We start from the raw sequence: 21,886 nt of genomic DNA on the forward strand, positions 1-21,886 counted from the left end.
TGGACGGGATATACTGTTTGAAGTTCAGTCTACCCTTGAATAGGACCAGGGACTCGTCTACAGCCACATTTTTGTCGGGGGTATAAATTTCAGGGAATTTACGTGAAAAATAATTAATAATGGGCCTCAATTTATATAAACGGTCAAATTGGGGGTGCTCTCTAGGGGGGCATTGGGAATTGTCGGTAAAATGTAAAAATCTTAGGAGCCCAAAGTACCTGTTCCGGGGCATTATTTGGGAAAAAGCAGGGGTGGATATTACGGGATCTGTGCTCCAATAGGAGCGTATCGTGGGCTTTTTCACAATGCCCATCATAAGGGTCAGGGCCCAAAATCTTTTAATTTCATGGGAGTCAGTGGGGTACCAGGTCTGGCTTCTGTCTCCTTGGTCAGCTGCCTGACACTGGGCTGCATAGAGGTTTGTTTGAGCTGCTAGCAGCTCAAAAAACTCGGGGGCAAACATTAAATGGAAAAATGACTTTGGCTCGCTAGCATCGATGTCACATCTGATGCCAGGAGTCGCAGTAAAAGCAGGGATTACTGGGTCTATCATATTTGGGGGCACCCAATTATATTTAGAGTCAGGCTCTCCACGCCTGGCTTTGGCAGATGGACCCTGGCCATCATCGTCTTCCTCTGACTCGTCATTATCTGACGCACAGCAGGATTCCTCAGATATTGGATCAATATCTGATGCAGTCAGAGTGGCCTCGGCGTCTGACGCGGTCAGAGTGGCCTCGGCGTCTGACGCGGTCAGAGTGGCATCGTCATCAGACTGAGTGAGGCAGTCATGAGCCTCCTCAGCGCTGAAGACATGTTGCGCCATTGTACCTACCTGGCCAATTTCTAAAACACTACACTATCCCCAATATATAATGTGGTTTTGCACTAAGCACTGCAGCTCTGCAAAACGAACTCTCTCTGTCTCTATCTCTCTCTCTCTCTCTCTCCCCCAGTGTCGCACATCCGGCAGTAATGTCACTGACCCGGGTGTGGTTCAGTCCCCCAAGGCTAATGACACACCAAGTTGTTACAGGGGATCGGGCTGCAGAAAGCCAGCAACGCTGGCTTCTGCTGCCAGGGGGGGGTCCAGGCTGTCAAACGACAGCCTGTTCTCCCGTGCAGCGGCAGGGATGTGTTCCTGACGCTGCACGAAAGGCTAGACGTCCCGGTACGTCTATAGGGGATTGAAGGGGTTAAACAGTAATTAAAGACAGTCTAATGTACCAGTCAGCCTGAGCAACAAAGAAATTCTAGTAAAATAATTTGTAAGTACGTTGACATTTATCCTTATACTATATGAAAAAAATCCCCTTTAGGAGAAGCTGTCACGCCACATTTGTGGTCCCGTTTTCACCCCACGGTTTAGCTGCTAGTGAAATCGGTAGGAGTGCTTTGTGTGTGTGTGGACCCAGGCTATGATAGATTTATCTGAATGAATACAAGGAGCCAGGGGTCAGGGAAAGAGGCAAACGTACTGTATATGAGGCTGGGGATTCTGCCCAGGGGGGAATCACACAAAATCTTAAAGGGCCACCAACTAGCACTTGCATATGGCTGACATGTCTCTTTAACAAAAAAACAAAACAAAACTAGAACATGATATATATGATAAGTCAATAATAAATGTATGAATGTCAACAATGAATATAGCTATAACTGTGCTAATGGGATGGTGAACATGGTGTATTAGGATTAGGTCTAGGGTACATTTCAAAAAGCTGTGCTTCTCTGCTACGGAGTTCTATGATTTTGTGTTTTTTGCAGACTTCTATCATTATAGTGTGTGTGTGTGTGTGTGTGTGTATATATATTATATATATATATATAATCTCTATCAGTGATATTGTGTCACATTTATTTATATAGCGCCAGCATGTTCCATAGCGCTGTTACAACAGGGTCAGTAAAATAATTTGAAATCACGCACAATAACAAACTGGTATAAAAGGAGAAGAGGACCCTGCGCTTGCAAGCTCGCCATTAACCCCTAGAGCGCCAGTTGTTTATTTCCTACATGGTGACACTGTCAGACTGCACAAGGTGCACTGCTTTGGGTGATTGCTCAATGTACGTTACAGTAGTGTAGCGGGACAGCCTTTCTACTGCTGTTATGGACTACAACTTCAATATTGGTGAGGAGAATTGTAGCCCTCAAAAAAGTGTACTGCATGAGTATAAAATATAATAAGTGTAGTTATCAGCAGCATGAATCAAACTACTGGTATTTTAAAGAATTCATATAAAATATGACAGCACTCCAATGTAAAAATATATTTAAAAAAATCTTCTTTTAAAAATACTTTTATGCAGTTTTTTTTCAGATTTACTAGTTTCTCAATGATTACATTTGTAACAATTGCCCAATAAACTGAAAGGTACAATGCAAACCTTGAGCATTGTACTTCCAGTTGAGACCACAAGGAGGCATCATTATGTTTAGGATCCGCTTAGTCACATGTTGATCCTATCTGCTTAACAGTATTTTGCTCCAATGTATTATCTTGTTTCGTAAAAACATTTCCATGTACACTTTGTTAGTGGGTATTCACATTTAACCTTATGACCCCTTAAATGTCAGCAAAAATAAGCACTGTGAGCCTCTATGATGAAGTAGATTAAAACACTGTTTTACAGAGCAAATCATAAAAGCATTTACTTTTGTTTAGAATGTTCTATTAAATATGTTGTACTACAGAACAATTTAAATTTATGTAAACCCTTTTAAAGAGAAAGTCTAGCCTAATCCAGTCTCTTTTTTAATTTCAATTTTAGATCTGTTGTTTGTTCTACCTAGAAGCAGCCATGCCATTTCTTCATCATGCTTTGTACTGGTTATATTTGTGATAACAACTTTACAGTAGATCTGCACAATTCTATTAAAGGGACAGTTTAATGTCCCTGACGGGAACAATAACTGTTTAAGGATTTTTTTACACTACAGACAAGTAGAAATGTTTGTGTTTTTACTATGTCTCTGTTCAACCGTAGTGTCCTTCTTTCTTATTTAGTGTACCTACGCAAATTATTAGTGGGGTTTTTTTCAGCACAAGTAGGACTTTCTTTTCAAGTCATATTCAGAAATGAATGATTATTATTTTGCATGATATAAAAAAAAATGGCAAAAATGCAAAAAAAGTTTTTTCATAGATTTACATGTACATAACTGAGGCTGGATGTCTCTTACAACATGATATGCATAAGAGGGAGGAGAAGGAAAGAATATAGGGGGACACCATCTCCAATATAAGAGCAATTGATATATTTGTCAAGATCAACTGACAAAGTGAATGGTACTGAAACTAGCTCGAGTTCAAACAGTGCATAATGACTAGGGTTGTACAGCAACAATAGCTTGGATTAGACCACCAATGGTTGATACTGAAACAGCATCTGGTACCCACATCTATTAAGTAATAAACGCTTAGTAAAAATAAGAAAATGTTACTGACGCTCTACACGTTTCACCAGGTTTTACCCAACTTCCTCAGAACTTAATGAACACTCCTATGTTAGTGAAAAATAGACATCCCTAGGGCCATTTTGACACTTTTTAGGAGGCCATATTCACCAATCTCTTAAGGTCTGCGGCAACTTGATTTTGTTCTGGGTTTTAACTTTCATTCTTTTATAGTTCTGCTTTTTATTTCTTGCCCAGAAAATGGATGAGTGCATAAAAAAACCCTGTTGTATGTTCAGGAATACCCCGTAAGCTAGTTAACTGCACCCACATTCATATTTTCATATTACTACATCTGTCACAATGGTGCCCCAGCATGCAACACAGGTTAATCGGACCAAAGGGGTAAAACCAACCGACTATAGTATAGTTTTTGATACCGAAATATTCTACAGGAAATGGTTAGACTGAGTTGACTAATATCGAAGCCACTTTTTTAAGTGACATTGGTAGACTGTTTGCAGAACTCCTTCTGCCCTTTTTTTTATACAACAGTTAATCTGCTATCACCAAAGAACAACAGTGACTTAATATTGGAGAAAAACCTTCACTACAAGATAAAGAATTGTAAAAGTTTGGGGGGGGGGGGAATCATGAGAGCAGAAAGTTACAATGACTGCTCGTATAATTAAGGGGAACTTCTAATAAACGTGTATTGCCTATGTTAATTTGTAAAACACACACTGGTTAGCGCACTAGGGTTGGTGTTCAGTTTTAATCAGTGTTGCTAAAGAGTACTGCAAAATGTTACCTTTTTGAAATCTGTAACCATTTAGTGAGTACGCTAATAAAACAAGGAACAGGATGCTTTGGAAATGTTATAATTGCATAAAGTGTTTTGTGCTTCGACTTTTACATTGAACGTTGTCCTGGTCCGTGGTAGTTCATTGCTGCTTTAGTAAATATTGCAACTGCGGACAAGATTTTTTCCGCCAACAATTTGTAACTTTTTTTTTGTTTCTTTAAAAAGTACTCTATTTAAATGGGAGCCCTTTCTGTGCTTGGGTTTTGTTAAACCCCATGAAAATCCTTGCCGATTGCATCTTCAGCAAGCTGTGGGAGGGGGATGCAGGGAAAATGCATAAGTGTTCTATTGAATCCCTGCACAGGGGTGGAATATGAAAAATGTTAATTTCAAGTTGACACAACCGTTGTGTGCATTAAAATGCATATGATATCTGGAGTGTCCCTTTAACTCGGCTTGCAGCATTTGTTTCAATAATGTGTGAGTAAGAAGATATAATAACATGTCAGTAGTACTGGTGGGTTGCAGCATGGTTGAATCCTGAAGCTTTAGCTGGGGGAAAATGTGTACATTGGGAGTAGGGGGACCACATCAGCCATGTTTTCCAGGACACACATCATTTCTACATATTGCCCACCAGCTCAGATAAAGTCCTGACCTGCAGTATGGAGGATGTATAACCAACTAATTGGTTCCCTTCCATAAGTCTATACATCCCACTTAGTGCTGCATTTTATCTGGACTGGTCAGCAATATGAAAAACCTTATACATGTTGGAAAACATGGCCAATGTGGTCACCCTATTTGGGAGTGTGCACCAGTGTCTATGAAATGCACCCAGCATCATATGCTCATAATGGTTGGTGGTACTGTCTGGGGAAAAGGCTGCGGTTGGGAAGTCGGTGAGCATTGTCATTTTCATAGATGCAATATACTGTATATATTTGTATTAGTATCTTTATACAGCCTGTTAATCACGTTATTGTTAAGTGATGGATCATAGGTGCAGCCACATCTGGTACACCGGGCAAGTACCCAGTGGGCTGCTGGCCGACTGCCCTACACACTCGCCTGATCCGCTGCAGCATGTGTCCTGTGGCTAGATATGTCCGTACGCGTGCTACTTTAGCATAAAAACATATTACGCTGTTGGCTGCAGTTAAGTCTAGTGCCAGGGCTACCTCATCATCACCAGTCTGACCCTGCTCAGGTGTGATATATTCCCTTAAAAAAACTGCAAATGCAAATCTGCACTAAGAGAGAATTATGATTTATTTATTTATTTGTTCTAGTGTAACGCTGTACTATTTCCAAGGAAACAGGAAGGGTTTTTTCCCCCCCATTTATTTATTTTTTGTATACAAAGAAGAAACTCCCTGCCAAACCAATCTATGTATAACAGCCAGCCTGCAAAAATTCTTAAAGAAATATTAACGTGTAAAAATGTAAATGCCTATTCCAGTGACGTCCGGTGCTCTACACAGAGTGATCAGTTAAAGCAAACCTTGTTTTCCAAGTCAATGTATACATAACCTTACCCACACTGGAATTTTGCCCTTGTGTACTATTAAAAAGTTACTTGTGAGACCAAACTATGTTTAACCCTTAAGGACCAGGGTTGGTTCGAGCCACAGATTAAGATCAACTTTGACAATTTATTTATTATTTATTCAATTCCCCTTTTATCCTTTAGTGTTCAAATGTGGTACTTGTTTACATTTATTTTAGGACTATTTCGTACATCTTATGTTTACAAAGATACTTTTATACATTTTTTTTCTGTAGATATATTAATAGAAGTACTTCACAAATAGTGGCGTACAGTGAAGGAAAAAATAATTGGATCCCCTTCTGTTTTTGTACGTTTTCCCACTGACAAAGACCTGACCAGTCTATAATTTTAATGATAGAATAACGCATTTCAAATAAGTTATACATTTTTCCACTTACAGCCGTCCGGGGCAGACCTAGCTGAGCAGACTTTTCACAAACTAACTTGTGGCAAAGATGGCACCCTATGATAGTACCACATTTAAAGTCATTGCGCTCTTCAGAATGACCCTTTCTGCTGTCATTTCTTGTCTATGGAGGCGGCTTGTCTATGTGCTTGATTGTATACACATGTTAGTAATGGGTGTGTATAAAACACATAAACTCACAAATTAAGAGGGTGACTGTTTTATATGAGCATGTTTATTACAAGTAACACAGAATCTAAGAGTTGCCCCATTAGATGTGTTAGGGGGCCGCTCCCCGGGTATGTATCCTGTTTTAGCTCTAAATGGCTGTGTGTTGAAACATTATTTTACTTAAAATATGAAGCAATGGCTGACAATCATCTTGTGCGTATTTTGTTAATAACATATTAGACTTCATTCACAGCAGATGAGGGCCCACCTCAGTAGCAAGTAGCCCTTATACCTGTGGGGCAAGTCCTGGCCGTAATGGCATCCTGCTTGTATTTCCAGCACAGGTTTCTCAGATAATTGAGTATAGAGCTTTCATGCGATTTATTATGTCATTATAGTTATTAGTATAAAATGTAAAAAAACAAGTAAAGTGCTTTAGCTAGGTGTTCAAGGAGCAGATATGTTTTTTTCCTACCTCAACCATTATTTAGCCTATGTCCTGTAATTTTCTTCACTTAGTGAAACGTTTCAAGGAGCCAAAGGATCAACGACGTCCATGGAGGATATGGTTAGAACTTTTTCTTTTTATAACGCTCATTTCCATGTTCCTTGTGTGCTTTAATAAGCAATCGGCAGTTCTGAAGAATACATCGATTTACACCGCGTAAAATAATCTGTTTCAATAAAAAAATTTATTTGCTAGGTTTCAGATTTGTAGAATAGGTGTTACTGCTAACTCTAATTCAAGAATTATACGTAGGTTGATCATTGGGTGACCTCTGACCACAGCATTATGTCCTAAGCTTTACTGGTTAAGCCTACCGACTTCTGGCGTTTTTGTGTCTAAAAGACCCCTAAGTATAATCATGTATTTGTACAGACTAAGTCTTCCCACAACTATCATGCCAAGAGTGACCCTTTAAAAGTGACAGCTTCAACTGAGATAAGTAAACTAGAAATTAGAGTATTCTCCAAATTAAAAAATGAAATGCCTACTAGTCACAAATCTAAAGCATGCACACTACGTACAAAATATAGTATATGTTTTGGGAAAATGTAATTGTTGGATTTAAGAATATGTCAATGTAGTGCAATTTGCACAGTTGCAGAATATTCTTTTTGTTTTGTAACAATTGTTATATGCAATCACACACTTGTCTGTTAAAGAGAACACTAAGGAAATTCTTCTTTTTAACTTAACCGCAGTACTTTCACTGGAGACTATTTGCTTCGACCCACAGGTTTTATGATACTTCAAAGCAAGCTATTGGTGCTTTGTTCATTCATTTCACTAATGTCTTTCTCTCTGACCTGACCGAAGAAGACCCCTGCTCTCTGTGAGTATCGTTATGTTAAATAACATATACTATACTATTCTATACTATTAGATCTGTTGTTTAGTCTCTACTTCTTATAGTCTCTTTTTGTGCAAGGTCTGTGTTAATTGTATGACCAACGATAATCAATTCCCACACCAAATGAATGTACAAAGGAACAATAGGTTTAAAATTAAGAATAAGCAGGACCTTTGTGGTTATGTTGTGATAACTTAATTTCTAAAGACCACATTTGAACAGTCTTTATATTGTTTTTCATGGTGATTAACACGATAATACAATTCTTCACATTTGATACTGTTGGAGGTGTAATATTCCCTAATTAATTGTAACTTGTAATTTAATTACGCTGACTGATTTTTGGAGACCTGATGTATTAGCCTTTGAATTGCCATTTGCTTGGCTGAAGGGTTTCTCAGAATGTGTCTTTTATGCTGTGTGCTACATCTGGTACTAAATGCACCATGTTCTATGTAACGTCTGTCTGTGTAGGTACCTAATGAATTTTCTCCTGGATGCCACCCTTGGAATGCTAGTAATCTGGATAAGTGTGAAAATTGTTACAACCATAGTGGAACAACGGCAGTACACAATATTGATGTTTGGTGAATATGGTAAGTGTCCTAATTCATTTTGAAGGTGATCTAATTTAAGATGCGCTAGTTAGTCTAAATCTGATGTTTTGCATGAATAATTTACAAAATTAGAGGCAGTAATAACTTATTTTTTTTTTTGAACAGCAAACCAAACCAGACCTATCTGATGCAGTGCTAAACAAATAGTGTTTCATTTAAAAATGTTGTTTAAAGCACTGATCGATCTAATGGGAACGTGCACACATGTTCCAGGTGTACTTGGAGCACAATTTAGGATTAACCCTTTTAGATCCCAAGCCAGGCCACATTTTTCTTCCTGGGAGGCCACTCCAATTTTCATAGTTATGCTATAGTTTTGTTTCAGAGACAACCATATAAATAGCTTATACTTTACCATGGAAAGCCATTTATAAATGACAAGTTAGGCTACTCATGATACAATCATTTATTTAAAATAATTTTCATAAACTCCCCCACTCCATTAGTAAATGTGGTTGTACATACATGTAGACTGGACATATTGACCATGTAGGTATAGTACGCAACATATCAAAAGGTAGGCACACGTGAGAAGGAATTAGATTCTATATTTATACTAAAAAAAAAAATACTAAAAACCCAATCTAGGGAACAGTACACTTGTATACAAATATGACACATTTTTTGCGCCTCTCATGCACTTGCTTTTAAAGGCTACAATTGTATTGTTGTAGTCATTGTTGCGGAGTCTGACAGCAGCTGTAGTCTAGAGCCCTGTGCGGGACTGTTTTCTTAATCCCGCTCACGCTTAATTTTTGACCATTACCGCCCACTCCCGCGACGTGTGTGCTCCACTCCTGTCCGCTCCCGCAGCAAATGTGTCCCGCCGGCTCTTGCAACATATGTGTCCAGTCCTGCCCGTTCCCGCAAACATTCTGTCACAGATACTTATTCATTCCCTCAATCACGCATACTCGTTTGTATAAACTCCCCCACCCCCTTACCTGATCTGCAGATTTCCTGCGCACTCCAGCAAGGCTGCCTTCACGTTGCTGGCACACACCGTCCCTCTGGAGGTTGACTTCAGGTACTGCTGCCAACCATGCAGGTCAATGGAGCCTAACATACTAATCACCGTGACTAAAATTTTAAATAGTTTAAAAAAAAAAAAAAAAAACCTCCCAAAATGTGGCCTCTTAGACTAGAACCAACCTGACAAACCTATATAATTTGTGTGAGTACAGTAAATGAGAGAAAAGAAAACTACAGCTAACACAAACTTTTTTTTAAACTACTTCTTAAAGGGTTAAATAAACTTGTACCTTTTTTTGTTTGTGGTCTTATTTTTATATAATTTTACTATATTTTTTTTAATGGCGGGTGTTTAAAGTGAGGTGACCGAACCTTGCTTGTTAGCCATTATCAGGCTAGCTGATCTTACAGAAGATTTTTGTTTCCGCAGTAGAATATATTAGTTATGGTAACAGTGCTCCTCTTTTTAAGCTGTTTTAATACTCTCATAGAAGCTGCGGTTGGTCACCGACCAATCAGCAGCCTTCTTTCCTCTTCAGACAGAGCCACTGCATTTAAGTGTAACTAAGACATTTTGTCACTGATAGGAGGCTGTCCATAGTGAAGAAAAGTCCTTTTAGTGATCGGGGATCCTTCTTGGTTGTGTCATGAAAAGGGCCTGTTACTGTAAAAAAAAAAATTGCCCTTCTTGGCATAATTTAAAAACAGGCCATTGTGTAAATAAATCATTTATATGGTTAGAAGGAGCTAGTGCTGTATTCACAAGGAAGTGCAAAGTAATTGCTGAAGCTTTCGCTGTAGTTTAGTGATTTATGTGTATGTATAACGGTAATCATTATGTGACTTTAAAATGTGATTTTATTGTTTACTGCTTTAATGTTATGAGGTTCGTATGAATTGTTTATATTTCAAGTAATAAAGCTATACGCAGATTGAGGGCATATTTATTAAACTGTGTATGATATATTTATAATTAATAACAGAACTAGCTAGTAGTCGGTGAACTGTTTGAAGGATGGCATGAGCCAGAGCCAGCTCCCATCTTAGGTCACCAAGCTAGGTCATCAGCCAAGCACACCTACTTCTGAGACACAAGTCTTAATGCTCATCAAGTAGGATTGACAGGGCAATGTTTTGAGTTTGTATCTGGCTCAAGTCTGCAATTACCGAAAGTTATTGAACTAGCTAAAACTTCTTCTAGCTGGTCACTTCTCATGTAACTGGCATCTTTACCTAATAACATGAACTATCCTGCTCAGAAGCTGGTGGAGGTTAGACAGGGGAACTATTTACATTCCGCAGTACGTGAAATGAGTTTTAACCTAGGAAAACACAGCATAAACTGTAGAAAAAACCAGAGTTAAATGCTTTACTTGTATATATTGACTCTCTTTATATTTTTGGAACAAAGTATTAACTGAGATTTTGACATTCTAAAGGAACTTTCTGTTGGTTTCCATGCAAATTGCTCCACTTCTAGTACACATACACTTTTTTAATATAAATGAAGTGTAGAAAAGACAAGAAAAGCATGCAAAAGGATATTAAATTGATCAAAAAGAAAGAATATGTTTACTTTACAAAACACATCTTGCTTTCATTTGTTTGACAAACTGACAAACCTGACAAGAAAAGTGTAAGGACAACACTTCTAACAATACATACATTTTTAGAACCAGTGCTATTTAAGGCAACAGGATTTAGTTAGTAATATATGCTAACTGAACAAAATAAACACATTTTGATTCAGTCCAACTTTAGTTTGTCTAATTTCCTCATCTGACACAAGAGGGAAGTATTGCGCTACTCTGCCATTAGTCAATGATCTGTAGTTATGTAGTCATTATCTTGCACTTCTGCTGTGGTACTCTTACACTGCACACCTGCTCTGAAACTTCTGTCTACTGCAGTGGTCATGTGGAGTGCCACAATGCATGGTGATTGTATGAAAAAAGTATTTCATAACCCTTATTAGGATCCTCAAATGTGCAAGCAACCTGCTTGCCTCAGTGGGGCTCTGGACCCTCTGTGACACTTGCACAGTGAGTATTTTGTATGTGGTTTAACCCCTTAATGACAATTGCCGGTCCTGGCACGGCACGGAAAAGCATGTGCTTTACGACAATTGACGTGCCAGGACCGGCACGTCTTTAAACGGGTGCAGAAAGCGATCTACTATCGCTTTCTGCACCCAAAAAGCGTTGCTGAATGCCTCGACCTCGAGGCATTCAGCAACGCCGCGATCGGCACGAAGGGGCCATCTCTGGCCCCTCCACGGGGCGTCAACATCCGCCATACTTTGTATGGCGGCGGACGCCCGTTTTAAAAGCGTTTAGGAGGCGATCGACGATCGCCTCCTAAACTTAAATGGTGTCGCTGGAATGCCTCGATCAGGAGGCATCCAGCGACACCAAACACTAACCTTTTGATGGGCTGTGACCGCTCCGGAGAGCGGTCACAGCCGCAGCTGCCGGCAATCTTCGCCATCAAGGAAGATGGCCGCCGTCCTGTAACAGGAACCACAAATTTTAAAAGTTCGCTAGATAGTCCAGACCATCTAGAGAACTTTGGCTCCACTTGCAGGTTGAATACAGGTACTGCATTCACCATGCAAGTCAATGGAGCCCAGCTTTCTAATCACAGTGTGATTAGTAAAAATAAATTAAAAAATAAAATAAAATTAATAATAATTAGCAAAAAATAGTAAAAAAACAGTAAAATGTAAAAATCATTTCCCACTGATGTCACTATCAGGGGAACCTCCAAGTTGAAAAAAAGTTAAATTTTTTTTTTAAAAAAATAAAAAAATATATATATATATAAAAAATATATTTTTGTGAGCAAGTCCTAAAATTAGCATATTAGCTTAAAACAATTCTCGCATGGAAAGAGTTAAAATACTGGCATATTAAATGCCCGTGGGGTGTCTACTTTTAAAAAATGTATGATTTGATGGGGTAAATTGAATGGGCCAGGTTCAACAACGTCCCAATTAACACGGGGGGAAGGATGGCCACACATCTAATTTCCAATTAGAAAAATGCACACGTACCAAATGTGGCCTTTTAGTTGCCCCAAAAAAAGACACACCCATGCATGTGGAGTATCACTGTACTCAGGAGATGTTGCTGAACACATTATGGGGTGTCGTGTGACAGCGGCATATACCAGGAGCTGTAAATTCATACATAAAGTAGGTGTGTGTGGGAAAAATACACACACAAAAATATTACTGCAAACTTAGAAAAAATGCTGGTGGTAAAATATGTGCATGCAAAGAGTTAAAATACCAGCATTTGAAATACCCTGTGGTGTCTAGTTTTGAAAAATATATGGTTTTGTTGGGCACACTGAAATGGCCTGGCTCAAAGATGTACCAAATAGGGCATGGGCAGTGGATCCCAAATGCCAAAGTTCAACATTGAAAAAAGCGCATGCCCCAAATGTGGCCCTTGTGCCCCAAAACAGCCAGGCAAAATCATTCATGTGAGGTATCGCTGTACTCAGGAGATGTTGCTGAACACATATTGGGGTGTTTTGTGATAGTGACATATACGAGAACATTTTAATTCATACCTGAATTAAAATGTGTGTGGAAAACCAAATGCAAAAAAATGACTACCACAAAGTTTGACAAAGACTGGTGGTAGATATGGTGCATGGAAAGAGTTAAAATACTAGCATTTGAAATACCCTGGGGTGTCTAGTTTTCAAAAATATATGGGTTTATTGGGCACACTGAAATGGCCCGGCTCAAAGATGTACCAAATAGGGCATGGGCAGTGGATCCCCAAATGCCAAAGTTCAACATTGAAAAATGCGCATGCCCCAAATGTGGCCCTTTTGCCCCCAAACAGCCAGGCAAAATCATTCATGTGGGGTATCGCTGCGCTCAGGAGATGTTGCTGAACACATATTGGGGTGTTTTGTGATAGTGACATAAACTAGAACATTTTAATTCATACCTGAAGTAAAATGTGTATGACAAAACAAATGCAAAAAAATGACTACCATAAAGTTTGACAAAGACTGGTGGTAGATATGGTGCATGGAAAGAGTTAAAATACTAGCATTTGGAATACCCTGGGCTGTCTAGTTTTCAAAAATATATGACTTGATGGGGTAAATTGCATTGGCCGGGTTCAAAGATACCCGAAATGGCACATGGGGGGAAGAATTACCAGATTTGGAAAAAATGGCTTTGAAATAGCAAAACGCTACCTGTACTTATTGCCCCATAATGGGTAGAAAAAAGCAAAAAAAAAAACATAAAAACATTGGGTATTTCTAAACTCAGGACAAATAGTAGAATCTATTTAGCAGGTTTTTTCATTACCTTTTATAGATGAGTAAAAGATTTTTCAACTAAAAGTTAGAAACAGTCATTTTTTTCTAAATTTTTCACCATATTTTATAATTTTTTTAATAGTAAATAATATGATACAATCAAAACAATGTCATCTAAAGAAAGCCCTTCTTGTCCTGAAAAAAACAATATCTAATGTGTGTGGGTTCAGTAAACGGGAAAGAAGAAAATTACAGCTAAACACAAGCAGCGCAGAAATGTTAAAAAGGCCATTGTCACAAAGGGTACAAAAAGTAAAATCAGCCTTTGTCTCGAAGGGGTTAAAAACATGTAGCGGATTATAGACTATTAATGGGCACTGACTCTAAAATACCAGTAACGTCTTTATTTCACAAAAAATGCCATGATATATACCGTATTGGCTCGAATATAGGCCGCACTTTTTCCCCCACTTTAAGTCTCTAAAGTGGGGGTGCGGCCTATATTCGGGGTCTAGCGCCCGACGCCCGGGACATGCAGTCCCAGGCGCCGGGCAGGCAGCGGGGTTAGGATACAGATCCCCCGCAGCGGTGCAGGGGACCTGTATCCTACTGTCGGATGTGCTCAGACAGCCTCCCCTGCCAGCACTTCCCACGGGGGTAGTGCCGGCATGGGAGATTGTCCAAGCCCATCGCGCAGACGTTCACCGGCAGCGGCCATGCGCGTAAACAGCCTCCTCTGCCGGCACGTCTGCACGATGTGCTTTAACAATCTCCCTTGCTGGGAATTCCCACGGGGGGAGTCCCGGCAAGGGAGATTTTTAAAGCACATCTTGCAGACGTGCCGGCAGCGGAGGCTGTTTCTGCTCGCATCGCCGCTGCCGGTGAACGTCTGCGTGAACAATCTTCCTTGCCGGTACTTCCCACGGCGGAAGTGCCGGCACCGGAAGTTGAATAAGTGTTATGTGTAGATCTCCCCCGCCGGCCCCGCAAGACCCCGTGGAGTCTGCACCGGTAAGTCTGGTGGGGGGGGACGACACATCTTGGGGACAAAGTGGCAGCATATCTCGGGGGGGGGTAGAGTTGCAGCATATCTTGGGGGGAATAGAGTGGCAGCATATCTCGGGGGGGTACATCTTCGGGACAGAGTGGCAGCATATCTCGGGGGGGCGGGCAGAAACCTTTTTCATTAAAAAGGACCTAACTTTTAGGGTGCGGCCTATATGCGGGTGCGGCCTATATCTGAGCTAATACGGTAGTTTGTCAATATAGTCATAAAAGACAAATAGGTGTGGAAATACAACACTGTCACAGTTAATTTAAGGTGACTAAACTGTAATAAAGTATATAAAGCAAATTCTCAACCATGTTAGCTTGGACCTGCTAAGTGAAGGGATGTTGCAGACTGTCTAGCCACTGTGGTGACATCCTTTAAACAGTGGATGCACTTTTTGCCACTCCCCAGGCTATTGAAGTATAACTTATTCAAGTGGCATTAACACAAGCAGCTAGGTCCCAACTGATGCTAGATATCAGGGACCCCTCTACCAACACTGATAATCTTAATTTTATACAAGAAAAAACCCTCCTGAAACTCTGATGAGCCCCCTGCAGGCTGGTCACTGATACTGCGATCAGCAATGCAGGGCATTGAAGCCCTGCTTACTGATTGCTCTATGATCAGCAGCAGCGGTTGTTAAAGTGAAAACAGGGAGAAACAGTGTTTCTTCCTCTTCAAAAAAAAAATGTAAAACATTTTAAAAATAGTAAAAAAAATAAATAAATGAACTTTAAAAATAATAAAGACTCACTCCAGTGATGTCACCATGGCGCTATACGGGATATCATCCAGTTCTTTAAAGACCTAGTCCTTGGGCGCCATCCACTAGAAATATACATTAAAAAAACTTTCTTGCCCCCAAACTAGAGCTCAAAAATAAGAAACAAATAGTGTATATACTGTAAGGGAGCATCTTACTCTCCTATAATTTAAAAAATGGTGTGTTGAACATAAACAAGGGGTTTTTTTTTTATTTGTTGGACCTAACTTGTAGAAGAAATTCTAACTGAATTTGCACCATCGACTGTGATGGTGACTGGTTCTTTTTCTGGGATATTGCTGTGGTCTGCTGCCACTTTGCATTGGTGTTATGCGTCTTTTATTTCTACCGTATGTCCTTCCAGTACCACTCAGTTTCTGCTGCTGGGTGGTTCTGCTGTTACTGTGTTTAATAAAAGATATATAAATACATTTTTATGATATAGACACAATGATTTTACTAGGGGCTGTTTGAAGTCAGAGAGCTATAGTGGTCGCTATGACAGAGTGATGTCAAAAAAGCAGGGTTTCCTGTTTAAAAGATATTTAGCTGTTCTGCTTGTGTTAGTCTAGTCATTGCTCCGAATCATCTTGTAGTTTAGAAATAACTATTTAAAAACAAATCCATCTTTCTGACTGCAACAGTCTGTGGGAATAAGCATAGACTAAGAACGATTGTTGATTCTGTGCACAGCAGGGGGATTTGTTAATCGTAGTGGCTCTCAGCACCATGCTGTTTATTTCCTAAAGTTTTGAAAGTTGAGAGCTCTTGGTTGTGTTGAAGTGGTTACTTTCTATTTCACCTCAATACCTCCTTCCCACTGCCTATTGTTGTTAGCTCAGGAGAGGGGTTTCCTGGTGGGAGGCACAAATGTTAGTAACCCATTAATAGGAAAAAATACATGGCCATAGTAGTAGCTAACAAACCAGCATGTACCTGCACAAGATGAGAACTTAGTTTACAATAGCTTGGTGGTAAACATTAGCAACCACTACCCCAGGCTACAATTCCTATGGTGTTCAGCCAGTAATGCAGTCAACAAAAAGATGTGCGTAGTGTAGACTAGAGCCCTGCGCGGGACTGCTTTTTTTAATCCCGCTCCCGCTGATTTTTTTGTCCAATCCCGCCCGCTCCCGCAATGTGGGTGTTCCGCTCCCGCCACATTTGTGGTCAATCCCGCACGCTCCCGCCGCATTTGTGGCCAATCACGCCCACCTCCTTACCTGAACTGCAGATTTCCCGCACAGCCCCGCAAGGCTGCCCTCGAGTTGCTCCCTCACAGCGTCTCTTCTCTTGCTCCGCCCAGGAACAAGGCGGAGTCACAGGAAGTGACGTCACATCACGTGACTCCACTTTGTTCCTGGGCGGAGCAGGAGAAGAGACACTGTAAGAAAGCAGCGCGAAGGCAGCCTAGCGGGACTACCCTGACCCGCAGGTACAGTGCCTGACCGCCCGCAACCCCAGCAAGACCACCGCGCCCGCAAGTTTTTTGGCGGGACCCGCCTCCCAATGCAGTCCTCTAGTGTAAACCACCACAACCCCAGTCGAGAAAAGTTAATGTTGTGTCGTGTAGATCGGCAAAGATTCTGAGGTATTACAACAAAGGGTTGGAACCAAAATAGGACACTTGGTAGTTTTGCAGCAGTTGTGGCTAATATTCGGTGTATATATAGTGTTGCTATTTCACATTTCTAATGATGTTCAGCCAACCAAATGGATGGCTGGAAATCATGAGATATGCATTCCACAGCACCATTCCAAACATGGGGACAAAAATGGCACTGGTTGGGCACCAAGATGGCACTGTTAAGCTGTTTGAGCATAACAATGGCACCACAATTGCTTGTAGCTAGTTTGCGGCAGCATGTTTTTAGCATAGTTTTTTTTCTTAAGAAATCATAAAATTGACCCTTATGGTGATGTCTCAAGTTGTGTGGACAGACGGGCATTTCTAAGTGTCGACATCCAGTGGGCTTTCCCCCATGTACGCATGCATCATCAGGGTGCTGTTCTTATTCTTCCAATCTGCTATTTTCAACAAACCAAGCTTGGTGTTTAATTTGTTCTTGGAACTCAAAGGGACTAAGAGGCCATTTCAAATGCTCCACTTTATCCCCTACACTAAAATGGCTTCCTAGTGTTGACGAGTCCTTGAGAACAAACAGATGGCAAAGTTAAGTGTCAGCTAGCCCCTCAGTCATACTTGGTGGCAAAAAGCTCACAGAAAGGGTAGGTTTAGGTGAATATTTCCGTTTCGAGAGAAGTTTGAGATACTTTTGTATGGCTCTACTCAAGAATGGACGGTGGAGATTCTATCACTGTCAGTTACCATTACTATTCATGAAGAACCATGAAAACAAAATATGGTTGCCATATTAAAAAGGCAACAATTTGTTATCTATCATAATAAAATCCTATCGTTGGCTTTAGAGTCTCCTGTAGGTCGCTTAAAATCTGTTTCACTGCTTCTCTTCAAGCAGAGGCCCCATTGGATTTAAAGAATGCCCCACACACTGCCAACTGCATGTGCCAGCTACTACTAAACTTGTTTATATAATGTGAAAGGAGTCTTCTGTGATATTCTATATCAGTATTCCTGTTTAATATCAATATAGAGATGTCTTAGCACTAATAAATTATAATCTAAAAAAAATAAATAAATAAAAAAAAGCCAAAACTCCCTAATTCAGTGTATTAAATGTTTGAATAAACAAAATATCTGGAATCAAGCTGGTTTTTTTTTATTCTCTGTGTATTCAAAATTCTTTATAAATTATTTATAATCGTATTGCTGATGTTTTAGCTCTTATTGCAGAGATGGATGGTCCACTTAAATGCAGTAATTACATCTGTAAACTAAAGGTATTCCATTGGAGACATCCATGTTGTGTTCAGGTATCCAAAGTGTCCTGCGAATAACCTCAGACTTGTTCCAGATGTTTATAGTTTGGTACAATTGTGTGTGTGTGTGTGTGTGCGTGCAAGCGGATTTTCAAATTGGTCACAAAATTTCTGGGTTTATTGGAGAGTTTGCAGGAGAGTTTGTGATTCAACTAATTCACTTCACTAAACATTATTAAGGACCAGTGCTGGTAAGCTTCTGCCATAGGAACAGTTTGGTTATCCCTGCACACAGTATAGTTAAATTGAATTATAAATTATGTTGGGCCAGCTCAGCACTTCTTGCTGCAGAAACCTGCCGGTGTTTTCTCTTCATTATGGCAGCAACTCTCTCTCTAAATAAACTATTTTGTGTTCTATGTTTCGTTGCAATGGGGTAGTGGTATTGATGTTGGCTACAAGACATAATTCATATGGAGCGTTATACCAGGATAGTTATACCCGGAAATTCTGATTTTTCGGGTGATGTCCTGATTTAGAGGACAATAGAGAAAACTTCCCAGTTAGGGACATCTGATCATGCTGAACTGTGATTGCCATCACATGTTCTCTTAAGTTCTTCTACACCAAACTCTTCTAACCATATCTTTATGGACCTTGCTTTGTGCACTGGGGCACAGCCATGCTGGACTAGAAAAGAGCCTTCTCCAAACTGTTCCCACAAAGTTGGAAGCATAGTATTGTCCAAAATGTCTTGGTATTCCCTCAACCCCATTAAATACCTTTGGGATGAACTCGAACAGAGATTGCAAGCCAGGCCTTCTCATCCATTACCTGTGCCCAACCTCACAAATGCTCTGCTGGATTAATTGGCAAAAATTTCCACAGAGACACTCCAAAATCTTGTGAAAAGCCTTCTCAGATGTCTATGTATTTAGAATGTGATGTCATAAAAGTCCCCGTTAATGGTCTGGTGAAATATATATATTAAAAAAAAATAATATATATATATATATATATATATATATATATATATATATATAATATAATTGCGCCACAGTTCACAATGAGGCCAGATGGGGAAGTCTGACATGTCCGTTGAATCCAGCCCAGTTGTACTGTATCGATTCCACTTAAGCGGATGCAGAAGGCTGGTATATGACATCATGTCCCAGGGATCTGCAAAAGATGGGCAGCAGAACACGAGCGTTATAGGTTGGAGAGAGGGATCACCCGGGAGTAAGGCACTGGGAGCATATGATACCATGGCAGATCGAATCAATTTAGTTCAGTCCTTCTGGCCTTTTAATGGTCCTTTTAATAGTTTGGCTTTTTCCCAGTATAAAATCAAGTAATCCAACAAATAAAGTATTATTTTTTAAATAAGTTAGATAATTTTATTTATTTAATGCATCACTGGTTATTAGCTTGTTGGAACATTTCTATAATATCAGAATTCTCTTTATTATTGAAAACCAGGTGGTTTTACAGCAGTAACATTTTCAAGGTCAGTTGTCTGTAATAAACACACAAAAAATAACCTTAATGTTTTTGTTATGTCCTAAGCCCTATCCTATGAATTAATATCCACTACATTCTAGCAGATGTGTAAAACAATGCCAAATTATCTCCAGGGGACTATGTGTGGGCTGCTGTAAGCACTGTTGTCATGGCAGTGAATGCTATTCCCATAACAGATTTTCCCACATTCTGAAATGGCCAAGCGAGTAATGTTAGTAATTCTAAAGTGGTGGATAAATGAAACAATATTTTAAATGTCATTGATATTCATATGCTGTTAAATCCCCTGGAAAAAAATGGGTTTCTATGTTCAATGCCCAGTTCACTGCTTCACATTGCAATTTTCTGTTTCCTGAAATCTTTCCAGACATGTGTAATTTCTACAACTTTGCTTTACTGACTGTCCCATGGGGGCTTCATTTATTTTCCAAAGGCAAAAAAGATGGTATCTATACCCCGCGGCCCCCGTATGTTCCAGTTATTAGGCGTGTGTCATTGTCTCTTCATTGTCATGACTATTGCAGAATACTTTGACCTTGTGGCCTTGAGAAATAAAAGAAAAAATAATTTTGTTCATGTAATATTATAAACCTTCTTGTACATAAATATCTCCGTAGGGTAGCATAAATTGTCTTGGCAATAAGAGTAGCTTAAATTGTCTTGGCCATAGATCTATATATAATCTGTAATACATTAGAATTCTCACTGAATTATTTCCATTAGACTCGCACAAGGAAGTTAACGTTCATGTTAAGGTTACGTTGCTTCTCCAGCTTATGGCTCCTTACATCATGTTCATGGTATTTTACAAGATCTCTTGTACAGTGTTGCAATTTTTTTTATGAAATATGTTTCCTGTTTTGAATATGATATACTCAGTAGGGAGCACATTTAATTTAAGCTGGGCTTCCCTTTGAGACTCTGGGTCAAGCCTGGGAGTTCCCAGGTATGTCTACTGAGGAAAGAGTCCTGGAGATCAGTCTGTGATCTGACGCAGCAATTTACATGCTTCTCCCAGCATTTTTTAAGCAATGCCATAGTTTGGTGTGGGTGTACCCCACAAGTTTACTTGTCCACAGGCAGGCATCTTGTGCATGGTCTGGCTCTTCAATACACCAAATATCTCATGTCTAATACCAGTGTCCTAGTTTTAACGTTATTCCTGCGTCCCCTGGCCGGTACAAGAGACACTGCTCGCACAGTATACATAAACCCAAATAATAATAACTTGACCGGTGTGTGCCATTTGGTTGGGATAGTGCTTTTAATTGTCATTAGCCACTGTCTGTTCCTATAATAGATTAATTTAAAACTATTAATTGAATATAAAAAAACATGGAGGGAAATTGAGAGGCCCTTATAGTTGTCGCTCCCTGATTCTTGTGTGCTCCTCTAAACAGGTTGGAAATTTCCTGTTTGTAACAGAAGTCCTTGAATCTGCACTTTTTGTGTGATGGTACCCTGCCAAAAGGAAGTGCCCTCCCAGTTAGCTATTGTTTCTCAAGTATGTTAAAAGCAATTGTGCGAAACCTTGGGAGAAACAAAACAAGCTCTTCCTTGCAGAATATTCGCTAAAGAAAAGCCGTGCTATATAAGAAATTGTATATAAGAGATTGTGTAGGAATGCCTAATTGTCATGTGTTGCTTACATGCCTGCGATTTATCGGCCGCTGGCTTTCAAGTGCCACAGACAGTTTTCACTGCCGGTGTGGTCCTAATTCGTACATTTGTTTAACATTCTAAAACTACAGAAAAATGTACTGCTAATCTAAATGGTGTGAAACTATAAATCCCAGTCTGTAACATGCCTGCATGTGCTGTAACATCGTCTTTATATTGCCCGGGACAGGTAATAAAATGGATTTATTAAAAATTACACTTGTTTTATTTTTTTTCCTGTAAACTAACATCCGCCTTTTACAGTTTTTAAATTGAACACGGAAGGAATATATCTACTGGAGTTGGGGAAATCTGTTTACTCATAGGTTAATTACATTGGGACTTGTTTGGATCAATTTCATTTGACTGTTTGTACTGTTGGCAAGAATTAGATACCAGATGACATAATTTAATACGAAAACTCTATTCACAAAAAATAGCAGCTGGGATTGAGCATTCCACTCACACATAAATAGATTGATA

The 21,886-nt window shown here is 39.7% G+C and overlaps 1 protein-coding gene across 1 annotated transcript in view; it reads left to right on the forward strand.

The window, feature by feature from the left end:
• Window positions 1-21,886, forward strand: part of LOC149298786 (store-operated calcium entry regulator STIMATE-like) — a 55,581-nt gene that overhangs the window by 27,421 nt on the left and 6,274 nt on the right. Inside the window, exons 2-4 of the mRNA XM_089487090.1 lie at window positions 6,854-6,902; window positions 7,576-7,671; window positions 8,164-8,285. Of these exons, the coding sequence (XP_089343216.1) occupies window positions 6,854-6,902; window positions 7,576-7,671; window positions 8,164-8,285 (267 nt within the window). The remainder of the gene's footprint in view (window positions 1-6,853; window positions 6,903-7,575; window positions 7,672-8,163; window positions 8,286-21,886) is intronic.

This window comes from Sceloporus occidentalis, unplaced genomic scaffold (assembly GCF_023333645.1).
Source record: "Sceloporus occidentalis isolate IW3139 unplaced genomic scaffold, rSceOcc1.0.p SCAF_31, whole genome shotgun sequence".
In the NCBI taxonomy this organism is placed as follows: domain Eukaryota; kingdom Metazoa; phylum Chordata; class Lepidosauria; order Squamata; family Phrynosomatidae; genus Sceloporus; species Sceloporus occidentalis.